The sequence below is a fragment of the Muntiacus reevesi genome, chromosome 3 (genome assembly GCF_963930625.1).
Source record: "Muntiacus reevesi chromosome 3, mMunRee1.1, whole genome shotgun sequence".
In the NCBI taxonomy this organism is placed as follows: Eukaryota; Metazoa; Chordata; class Mammalia; order Artiodactyla; family Cervidae; genus Muntiacus; species Muntiacus reevesi.
Genome location: NC_089251.1, coordinates 82,595,919 through 82,608,090, shown reverse-complemented (window position 1 = coordinate 82,608,090; position 12,172 = coordinate 82,595,919). Strand labels below are relative to the sequence as shown.

The following is a 12,172-nucleotide window of genomic DNA, read 5'->3' as shown; positions in this document are numbered from 1 at the left end:
CTTCTTCCATGTCTCTTCTCTCCGTCCCTTCTCTCCTAGACAAGGAAGTGACAGTGTGTCCCCGTGGATTCGGAAGCTCGTGCCTCCTAGGACAGCCCAGTCCCCGGGTTGCTAAGGTGGGGGTGGTGGGTGGAGAGCTGCGGCTTTGGCCTGCGCAGAGCGGCGGGGAGGCGACCCGGAGACGATGGAGAGGCGGGCGCTGTCGACCCAAGGGTGGAGAAGGAGGAAGGCGAAGGACGCGCGTTCCCGGGCTCGTGACCGCCGGCAGCTCCAGGAACCCGCACCCAGACAGCCCAGGAGAGATGGCAGGCGGCAGGGACCCGCGCGTCGTGGACACCCTCCACCTGCTGCTGGTGGTGGCCGCCCTACCCCTGGCAGTCCGGGGGGTCCGTCGGGGCGCGGTAGACTGGACCCAGGAGAAGGTGAGGGGCTGCTGCGGCGCGATTGTATCTGGGCGGCTCTCGCGCGGGCGGGGACTCAGTCCCGCGACCCCCACCTGGGCAGGAGGGGAAGCGGGGCAGAGCCGAGGTCCCCCAACCCTGCGCCCAGAGGAGTCGGGGCTCTGCGTGCTCGCCAGCGTGCCTCGCTGGCCGCCTGGAGGCTTTGGAGATGCCTCGGGAGCTGGGTGATGTCACCAGGCTCCGCTCGGCTGCGGTCTGATGCTGGTACTGATGGGCACACGAAGTGTGACTTGCCTGCGGTGGCGGAGCGGGGAGGTGAGGGCGCAGCACCGCGCATCCGCCCGCTCGGGACACGCGGGGGCTGCGTCTCGGCGCTCCAGGCCGCCTAGGTGCGGGGCGTGCCTGGGGGTGTGCCACCGCTCCCTCGCCGCGCCGGCCGCCGAATCCCGGGACGCCCTCCCGGTGTTGAAGTTTCCAGGCACGGATGTGTGTTACTGTCTGTTTTAGATTTTTAAGCGGATCAGCGCCGAAAGGAGGAGATTACTTGGAGACCCACTTTACTTTAAAATGTATTTTTTTTTTCGTTAAAAGATAGTAAAAGACAATTGTTAAAGAAATGCATAAAATGGTAGGTGGAGATTTCATGTAAGGAACTTAGGATAAAAGGGATTTGCAAGTTCCCTCTGTGTGAAGTAAATAGGTTCACAGTTATTTTCTTTTCTTGTGTAACAGATTTGAATTCCTAAAATTGCTAGGGACTTAAGCAAAGGTTATTGATATTGGAGTAAAATGGTATAGTTTCAAAGATACTAAGAAAAGCAGTAAAGTAAAGGGATATGACCTTTGACAGCGCTGTTGAACAGGTGTCTTAAAAGCTTGTGGTCTGCCAGTACTGACTTACAGGGCTCAGGGCGAATGCACAGGACCGCTCCTGGCTTACCTGTGGGTCCTGGCCTGCCACAAGCTATGATATCAATAGCCCACTTCAGCTCTCTGGGTGATACTTATAGCTTCACCATTCAAGGACCACAAGGTGCTCCACTTACATAAGGACATCACTAGCCACAGGGAACCTGGGGAGGATGAGGGTGGTGGACTCACAAATAACTTCATTATAAGAAAAGCTTCTCATGAGAATTCGTAGGACTAATGTCCATTGATGAACACAGGGTTACAGACTTCCATCTTCTTCCTGCCAGAAATTGGGAAGGGGCATTAACTACCAGAATGTGGAGCCACACCAAATGTGTCTTTATGATCCATGGAAATGGATGGGAATAAGTGAGGTGGGGACAGAAGGAGCTGTTCTGAGGGATCATTTACAGGCAGGAGGTATTTGTGGGTATGAGAAGGTGCTGGATTTTTTTCAGTGTTTTAAACTAATGAGACTCTAGCTTTTGAGAAATGTCTTTTAAAGCCCGAATTTCGTCTATATTTAAGAAGCTACTAATTGCTGTTCTATTTGTTTCCTTTCAAGAGGGGCAAGCAAATGATGCAAATGACAAAGTCAGCCATGACAATGCCTGATTTCTGGTCCCCCACCCCGTTACTCTCTCAGGCTTTAATAAGGTCTACCAGGTGTCAAGTACAATTTGCAGCCTGGGAAATGAATTAATCCACACTAAAATTCATGCCTTCCTGTTCTGCATGACATTTGGCTATTTTAATCATGTGGGGTGTGCCCTTGGCACACTGGTCTGCCAAAAGGTGAGGTGTGGTAAAGGAAGCATTGATTTTGAAATCCATTTTCTTTGCTTTGAAATAAAGGTGTGTCTTTTCCAGTGGGATCTAATATGTAAAAACAGTTCAACCTTAGCTTATGGTTGTGTTTAGAAGGCTGTGATTTGTTTGAAACCTGTAAACAGTTTTTTCATGGAAGTCGTATGATAAGTTATTTGATTCACAGGTGGTCTCACTGGTATATATTTAGGGGCATTGGCATCTGGGTATCAGGATTCTATATATAAGCATCTGACTTGAACCTCAAAGTGCCCTCATAGTGAGAAGGATATATTCATCCGCAATTTACAGATGAGGAACCTTGACCACCATTACAGCGGCAAATTGAAGAGTCCTCGTCTTTCCTTAATTCAACCATGCCTTTATTATTGGATGTTTAGTTGGTTTCCAAACTTTCTTTATCATAAAGCTGGGACCCAATGTATTTTACTTGATAGATTTTTCCTTTGTTATTAACAAAAGTAGAAAAGAAAAATTTAAGTCATATCAAGGATGGAGGAACCTTGTACAGGAGAGTTGGCTTCACCTAGGAGTCCTTCTCTAGGATTGTTCTGGAGGAGAATTACTGCTCTCACCGGCATGTCACGTTTTTCTGCTTCTAGAACCACATATATTCTAAAACCCCATTAGGTTCCCCTCTTCTGTGTTTCTAAAATTCTTGGCCATCTACCCCTCTGCCCATCATGATTCTTGTGGAGCATAAAGCAGCAATGGAGACTCCATTGGCAGGGGCAGGGGGCCAGTGGTAGCCTGCATGTTGGTGGTAGAAGGAGAAAGAAAATGTACTGTTTTTGAACTTCTCACATCTGACCGGTAAGTATTATGACATCCATTATGCAGATACGGGAGCTTTCCATAGTCATAGCTAGCAAGTGAGGATCTGGGATTTGGCCCTAAATTGTTGTTTTTAAAACCTGCACTACTTTGCTTTTAGATAGAGGGCTGCTAGCAATAAAGAAGACAGGACTTTAATTATATTCACTTCTCAACTGTTCCACAACTTCATTTGTCATATCAGTGGCATCTGACCCAGAGGGAGTTCTGTAAATGCTGTCTGGGTTGAATTTGGAGTAGACACAGGTGTTAATCTGAGCGCTGTCTGGGAGATGCTCATATTGGATGGAAACTAGAGTTGATTTGGCTATGCTTCTGTAATGTTCTCCCTTTAATTCAATGGTGTGGGACCTCAAATCTATCTGCAAGCCGGGCCAGTTCTACAAATTATGTAATTAAAACCCTCTTTGACCGGGCACTGTGTGATTAGTCCAGACGACATGCTAAAGGAGATCTGGTTCACACTTTTTCAGCTGAAAGATTCTTGTCACCCAAAGCGAACTTATTGTCCTTTCTGCCTGGATGGAAAGGTAACGCAGGGGCTGTAATAGAGACTCATTCCTCCGAGAATGCCCGTACCAATGGAAAATTGTCTATGTGCCTTTTAACTGAAATAAACCTAGAGTGGTTTGGGGTTGACGTTTAACATTGAGTTCAACACAGTTTTACCTCATTCATTTACTGTCCTTGTGCCCAATTTGCACTTTTTTTCCAGGTTTCCCCTCTTACTGCTTCCTCTCAGCTGCACATAGATTTTTATATTTATTGAGTTCTGAGAGTCAGCCTCCATAAAAATCAAACAAATGCTGTTTAGGTTGGAAAAATCAAATGGTTCTCCACTCAGGACTTTAATGAATAGAAAGGCTTAGGCAATTAACCGATTATGACTGTTTCCCCTTCTCTAGCTTTCAATCTCTGTGATTTCACAGAGGCATCTTTACCCCCAGAGAGACAGGGAGAGGGAAGGCTCTTTACTGAAGTAGGTTCATTTAATGGGTGAGCCCAGGAGACAGGATCAACACAGGTAAGGTTCTGTATTCAGGAGCACCGATAGGCTTATCTAATGAGCTTACCCTTTACTCATCCATTAAGCATTGTTTGGTGCTGTTTGTCAACCATGTTTCATTCACAGTATCTGTAACAGGTAGTGATGCTAGAGGATTATTTTGTTCCTGTTTTTTCCTTAAATCTCTTAAGAACTCATTTCAAGCCTCCATAAATTGCCTATTTACTTATTTACTTAACCTATTTTTCTTCTTCCTCATAGTCTTTATTTCCCAACATCTTGGGTCTCATGGGAGTTTCCTCGGGCTCCTGTTTGGCTCATGAATTGTTGGACTGCACCTTGCAGGTCTGCGAACCTTGTAGTTGCCCAGTTTCAAGGCCAAAGAAAGAGCCTGGAGATGGTGACAGAGACAATCAATGATTTATTGAACAGAGAATCTTACACGCCCAAAACAAAGGGTCCTGGAACAATACCCCACTGGGCAAACGGGCAGGCCACGGCAGCAATCTTTATATAAATTGCCCATTTAAATATCAACTTGATTTCCTTTCACTGTGGACATGGAGTAAAGGACCACAGTGACTGTTGGTCCTTTGTTGGACCAGAACCTGGTGGTCTGGAGTCGACGATGAGAGAGTGAAAGAAGGAAAGAGGCTGATATTCCCTGGATTACCCAGCTGGCTTTTGCACTCCAGGGAATCAGCCAGAAATAGAGAGAGATTGAGAGAGAGGGGGAGGAGGAGAGAGAGAGAGAGAGAGAGAGAGAGAGACATGGGGACCCAAGCTCTGATGGAGCAAAGGTGTTTTAATCAACATGGTGTGGGCATATATACTGTCTTACAAGGTAGTTATTCTCAGCAGAGATAATGATTAAAATTTCAGACTTACAAAACATAAAGCAATTCATATTAAGGAGAGAGAGTTGTAAACAATCACTTTTTACCGTATGGTTCATAAGAAGGAAGAGGGTACTTATCACCGTATTGAAAACTAACGAAGGAGTTGCCTGGATTCCTCAGCCCCGGGAAAAGCGTGCCTCTCCTCTTAATTCCTGAATATTCAGGAATTAATAAGGACCAGAGGATTCCTGACAGATCCAAAACAGCACACAGGAAGCCTCCTGTTAAGTGCTTCCTGACAAGTGACCAGGGTCTGGGATGGATGGAGTAATAAACAGTAAATGAAAAGGAGTCCTTGGCCAGACAGCCTTTGACACAGCAGTTCTTGATTGTCACAGTGACTTTCCCAGGCCAACTCAACTCTAAACATCACAAGCATCGACTCTCAGAAATTCAAAAAGAACAAAGTCTACCAACATTGAACTACAGCACTTCCTGTCCCTTTGCAGCAGGCAGCCACTTGTCTTTCCTGGCCCTATAATCTCTGTTCATTCAGCTGACTTGGCATATATTTTCCCATTTTACTTTATTATTATGCACATACTGTCTTAGTGAAGTTAATTTTAGGAAGACAGTTCACTTGTTGATTCCGTATTTAATGAGTTCATCCAATAATTATTGAGTGTGGCACGTGAGCCAGGTGCTGTGTGGTTCTGGGGAGAGCGTGGAAAGTAAGAGAGAGAGCTCCTGACCTCCTGGCGTTGACATCTTGGATGAAATTAGACATTAAACAAATAGACACACAAGACCTCTACACTCCACCCTGAAATGAGCAGGAGTTAGCTAGGTGAAGAGGAAGGGGAAAGCCTTCAAGGGTAGAAAGCACTACAAGGCAAAGACCCCAAGAGACCCGAGCCTCACTGCCTTGGGTCCTGAAGGGTGCCAGGGAGACTGAAGCACGGTGAGTTGGTCTGAGTGGCCCTGCACGGGGCTTGTGGGGCAGCAGGAGAGATCGGAGGCTCTTGTTGTCTGTGTTAAGTAAGAATTAACTGTGTGAGTTTTCCAACTTCTTGCCTCCATTCTCTTCTTTTCGCTTCTCACATTTCCATGGTTTTATCTTTTAGCTCCCTCTTTCTTCTCAAAGTGCTGTTTGAGAGTTAACAGGAAGACTTAGATCTGAGGCACCAGGGACTTTAAAGGCTGCAGCAACAAATTTAGCAAGGAAATATATATTTAAATGTATGATCAGTAAATAAACACAAACCTTAAGATGTTCAGAAGCAGCATCAGTAGGCTGTGTTGTACACTGAAAGTCACAGATAATGCAGGGAGGCAGAGTGGAACGAGCATGGGATTGGGGATTGACACAACCATGATCCTTTCTCAAACTTACCTGTAACTCTCCTACAACCTTGGGAAAATCAGCTAGTCTGTCTGACTCAGTTTCCACTGACAGCAAAGAGATTGGATTATAATCATCTCTAAGTGACCTTTCCAGCTCAGAGTTCTATACCTCTTCAGTGTCTGATAGACCGTAATAGAACTAATAATACTTATCAAATGTTTACTGAGGTAGTTTACATGAGTTAGCTCACTTAGTTATAATTACCCTGGGAAGTAGGTGTTATTCCCTCCCTTTTACAGATGAGGATTTTAAGTCATAATGAGGTTAAGTAACCTGGCCAGAATTATAGATAGTAAGTGGTGAGGAATTGAGTTGAGAGGCCAAGTTGAAGGGGGCTGCCTGGACCCACAGCCCCCTATCTTTGTGTGATAAGAGCTGAGAGTGACTCTGAGATATAGCGAAGTATAATAAGCATTAGACAATAACTATGCTCTAATTCCACAGTTTCTCATGGAGTGAAAACACCCATGTGATAACCTGGACATAATCAATTTATACTGGTTTTGGAAAAAGCTGTAAAATAGAGAGGGCTCCCATGAGCTCTGTTTTGATTTCCAAAAAATTTTTGTTACTTCATCATTCCCCTCAGAGAACAAATCAGATCAACAACTCACTTCCCTGTGGGGAGGAGTAACACATTCTGTCATTGAATGTCTGATGAACATATAATGAATGAATGATTCATCGTTACTGGAATTATAAGAAAATTCAGCATGTGTAAAGTAGTATCCAGAATACAAATTTGAATGTTATACTTGTTCAGCTGCTTAAATTAAGGTTCACTTAATTAATATATAAGTGTATCAAAGAATGTGAGCATTAATGGAATATTAAAATAATTTTAACTGAAGACAAAAAATGTACTATTAGGTGGATTGTAGGATCATCAACCTCTGACTGAAAAGAATTGCAGCAATCATCCGGGTTAGAACTATTCAATAGAAATATATAATGTGAAACACATATGTAGTTTGAAATTTTCTAGTAGCTCTATTAAAAAAGTGAAAGCCAATAGGTTAAATTAATTTTAACACTATTTAATTCAATATATCAAATTTTTTTCATGTCAACATGTAATCACTATAAAAATTCTTAGTGAGCTATTTTGCATGTTTTTTCATACTAAGTCTTCGAAATTCAATGTATGTTTTACACATAAAGCTCCCCTCCACCTGACTCTCTACATTTCAAGAGCGTGATAGCACATGTGGCTCCTGGTATTAGACAATGCAGATTTAGCTCAAATTCCTTTGTTAGTATTTTAGGGAAATGAGAATTTAAGTGACCTGCCCAAGGTCATACAACCTGTAAATGGCAGCAGGAACTTTGAATCCAGCTCCTCTCACCCCAAGAGTATGCTTATTCCATAACATCACACTGGCTTTTATAGAACAATTATGCTAACAGAGTATATTGTTTTGTTGGCTGTAGTTTCTGCAATATTGAGTTTTCTTAAGACTAGGATATCAACAATTTTTATTTGTAAACCTTAGTTTTAGGAAGTAATTGTAGCAAAATTATTAGAAGTTACACAGTTACAAGTAAGTGTTATATGTTAATTCTCAGGTTCAAAGCATTATCTTAAGTCTGTTTTTTAAAAACAAGCTGCCAAAACAGTTAAACTTGTAGATCTAAGGGGCCAATTTTAAAGTTGAGTAGTTTAACTTACTATGTTATAATATAAGACCTATCCCTTTATTTTGAAGTTCAAAGCAAATATTTTACAATTGCAAATGTTTCAGGATAAATCTTAAATATGTTATGAAATGATGTAAATATTAATAAATTTATTTATTTCTCAGAATTATCACCAACCAGCCCTTTTGAATGTATCATCTCTTCAGCAAGTTGCAGAAGGCACCAGTATTTCTGAAATGTGGCAAAATGACTTACGACCATTGCTGATAGAGCGATATCCTGGATCACCTGGAAGCTTTGCTGCTCGCCAGGTAAAAAACAGCACACAAATCTGAAGGTTGTCCATGTTCTGTTCCCATGAGAGATGATGCTATGCTCAAAATTCTGAGTTGTCTAATATTTAGATCTGTCATCTCATCTTATTAACTAAAATAAGCATCCTAGAAAAGCAGACAACTAAGAATAAATATCTGTTCTGAATTAAGAGATGCATGTTAACCTAAATCAATTTATGCATGAATTCTGGGTACCCAACTCTTGATTTTTTTCTATAATACACTGCCAGGCACCCAACCAAGTTTTCTTGAACCTTAAACACCCAATATCAACGGACTTGGACATTGCTTTCTTAACAGTTCTGGGTCAAGAGTGAGTTATGGTCTTAACAGGCCTTTATTCCCCTTTTGAAATTGTATTTTACCTGGAGGGAGTTAAGACCAGTGATAAACTACTTTCTCCAGTACAGTGCTTCTCAAGCTTCTGACTCTGACACATAGCAAATACACATATATATATTACATTTTATACACAAAAACATAGAGTTAACTAATATAAAAATTTCTTTTAAAATACTCCTATTATGTGCAATCTGTTGACGTTGTTCAGTAGCTAAGTCTGTCCGACTCTTTATGACCCCATGGACTGCAGTATGCCAGGCTTCCCTGTTCTTTACTATCTCCCAGAGCTTGCTCAAACTCATGTCCATTGAGTTGGTGATGCCATCCAACCACCTCATCCTCTGTCGTCTGCTTCTCCTCCTGCTTTCAATCTTTCCCAGCATCAGGGTCTTTTCTAATGAGTCAGCTCTTCGCATAAGGTGGCCAAAGCATTGGAGCTTCATCTTCAGCACCAGTCCTTCTAATGAATATTCAGGATTGATTCCAAGGACTCTCAAGAGTCTTCTACACCACAGTTTAAAAGTATCAATTTTTTGGCGCTCAGCCTTCTTTATTCTTCAACTCTCATATCCATACACGACTACTGGAAAAACCATAGCTTTGACTACACAGGCCTTTGCTGATAATGTCTCTGCTTTTTAATACGCTGTCTAGGTTGATCATAGCTTTTCTTCCAATGAGCAAGCATCTTTTCATTTCATGGCTGCGGTCACCATCTGTAGTGATTTTGGAGCCCAAGAAAATAAAAGTCTGTCACTGTGTCCATTGTTTCCCCATCTATTTGCCATGAGGTGATGGGACCAGATGCTGTGATCTTAGTTTTTTGAATGTTGAGTTTTAAGCCAGTCTTTTCACTCTCCTCTTTCACCTTCATCAAGAGGCTCTTTAGTTCCTCTGATTTTAATTTTATTTTACTAGTTTTCTTTTTAATCTAGTCATGAACCACTAATCTGATTTCAAGACCCACTGATTTTTGCACTGTAGTTTGAAAGACACTGCTCTGGAGGGTAGATTAGGCCATAAGAGGGAGTAAACCTGAATGTCTCTCTGACTCTTAAGTGTCTATCCTCTTCAGCAATCTGAAACCCCAGCTCTGAATGCCTATTTTTTCAAGGTATCCCCATTTTTAGGGGCAGCTTGGGAAGGAATGGGGAGAGGCTGACCTCTCATATCCTTCTCTGAGAGTAGCCCACTTGCCTGTCTCTTCCAGCAAACCCCTTGGCACTCCACTGGCAATGACAAAGTGACACCCGCAAGGGTGCTGGGCTCTTTATCCAATGTATGACTTCTGCCTCTCAAGGTGAGCCCAGATGCATTGTTGGTTGCCCCATTAGCCTCTTATCATCCATCCAAACAGCTCTTGCTTTCCTTAAGGAACGTAGGTGGAGGAGACCCAAAGACGACATTAGTTCTTTGTAAGCTCTAGGCAGAGAGAGGAATAATGATGATGATGGCAGATTTTTATCCAGGGCTTTTTCCAGCTCCATCAGGCACTTCGTGGAAAACTTTGCCTGAACTCATTCAGTTCACACAGCCGTGCCACCTTGTTGGGGACAATTATTCTCCCAGTGCTACAGATTTTAAAAGACCTGAGGCTGAAGTATGCAATTTAACTTGCTCATGGTTATACACATTGGAGAGATGAGGCTGGAACCTGCACTGGGATCTACTTGATTTCTCCATCCAACCCCTGGAGAGCGGTGGCTGGGCAAGCCCAGCTCTGTGCTGTGTGCTCACACATGTGTCCAGCTCTCTGTCTTCTCAGGCCCCAGCTGGAGAGCAAGACACATACCACTCATTTCAGTGATCTCCCCTGGGCCTCATCGCTCAAGCATTTTCCAGGAAAGTTCAGGGCACTGACTGGGTCTTTCCAAAATCTTCAGTTCTTCATTTGAAAAAATCTATGTCTGTAGTGCTCACCCATCTCCACTTTTTCACTTCCCCATAGCATTTTTTCAGAAGGTCAAATATATATCCCCAAAATGTATATGCACACTTTAGACCTGAGGTTTCTGGCTGTGGCCTCTAAAAAGCATTAAAGACAACAAAATATTGCTATTTTGATCTTTCTTTCTCTGGCTGTGGCCTCTAAAAAGCATTAAAGACAACAAAATATTGCTATTTTCATCCTACAATCTTTTGGATTGTAGGAATAATATACATAGATTCTGTTGTGATTTTAAAACCACATATTCATTTAAAAGTTTTACAGAATTCATAATAACATCTTCCATGTCAGGTGGGGTTGGAGGCAAGTGAGAAATTTATTGACAGTATTTTGGAATGTGCCGGAAACTGTTGCTGGATTGCTTACTGGCTGACATAGCAGCAGTGCTGACAGAATGGTTGTGTTAGAAATCTCACTTAAGAGATTCAGTTTTATAACTTGGGGAGAAGAAAATTACCATGAATTTTAGGAAAGCTGCCCCCCCCCAAAATGTGGAAGATAAAGAATTCCCTCTTTTGAAAATGAAGCAGATGATCCTGAGATATTAAGAGGGAACTGCATTAATGACTGTAATTTGACTATTAGTACCTTTTGCTCTGAACTAAATTCAGACATGAATGGTGGGAAATTATTTTTTTTCCTGAGGCACTTTTGAGAACCTTGTCAGATGTTTTATAATTTGCAGAGTTTAAGGGTTATAACTAAAGAACACTTCAAAAATCTAAAAAAAAATGTAGACTTGATATAAAATTGATTATTGAATTAACTTTTATCAGTTATCAATAAAGATGTGTATTGCTATGAATTCCCTTTCAGAGGATAATATGGGAGCAATATCCCATAGTCTTCATTTTTATCATTTCTGATCAGTGGTTCTAATGCTGCCTCTTGGATTTTTAGGATATATTTATTTGAGAAGATAGTTTATTTGTAAACAATAATTGAAGGTATTAAATTTTGGAGGACTTCAGTGATTTCTAGCTGAGAGAGGAATAAAAAATAAATTTAAAAAGTCAGGATGATAAAGTCTTACTAAGGAGCAAGTCAAAAACCTTGTCTAGAGGCAAGCTAGAATTCAGTGGTTAAAATCCCCTGTAGATGTCCGGTGTATCTGAGTAGCTGAAGCTGGGTTTCTTTAGTGAAAAGTATGTGTATCCCTGAATGGAGGGCCCTGGGTTGAAAGCCTGAGGGACTAATACATGGTCCATCCAAGAAGGAGGAGGTGCCTGGAGTCCCCAGTGGCAGCATCCAGGCAATGTTTGCAGACTTATTGCAAATAGCACAGGATCTACTTCTTCCAAACAAATCTGGTCTGCTAATGACAGTGTTTCTCAGACCTTGGAAATGAGAATGTAAGTTTAATTAACTTGACCCACAATCATTCACCAATGTTACCTAAAATCCCCCACGGGCCTTCCTCCCCAGGAAGCAGGAAGCAGAATGTCATGTTTACTTTTATTTTTCTCTTCCTTGCTCTCTCTTCACCCCCAGTCTTGGCCTCTCTTTGTCTCTCTCTCCTTGTCTCCCCCTCCATCTTCATATGCTTTTCTTTCTCTCTTTAGTCAGTCTCACTGTCTCTCTGTCTTCATCTCTCTGTGTCTTTATCCATCTCCCTGTCTCTTTTCTTCTCTCTCCATTTAAAAACATAGATGTATAGAAATCCGTCTATATTCTAAATTACATT

The 12,172-nt window shown here is 42.2% G+C and overlaps 1 protein-coding gene across 1 annotated transcript in view; it reads left to right on the top strand.

The window, feature by feature from the left end:
- Positions 1-214: 214 nt before the first annotated feature.
- Positions 215-12,172, top strand: part of QPCT (glutaminyl-peptide cyclotransferase) — a 29,680-nt gene continuing 17,722 nt past the window's right edge. The window contains exons 1-2 of the mRNA XM_065927391.1: positions 215-422; positions 8,028-8,174. Of these exons, the coding sequence (XP_065783463.1) occupies positions 303-422; positions 8,028-8,174 (267 nt within the window). The 5' untranslated portion in view covers positions 215-302. The remainder of the gene's footprint in view (positions 423-8,027; positions 8,175-12,172) is intronic.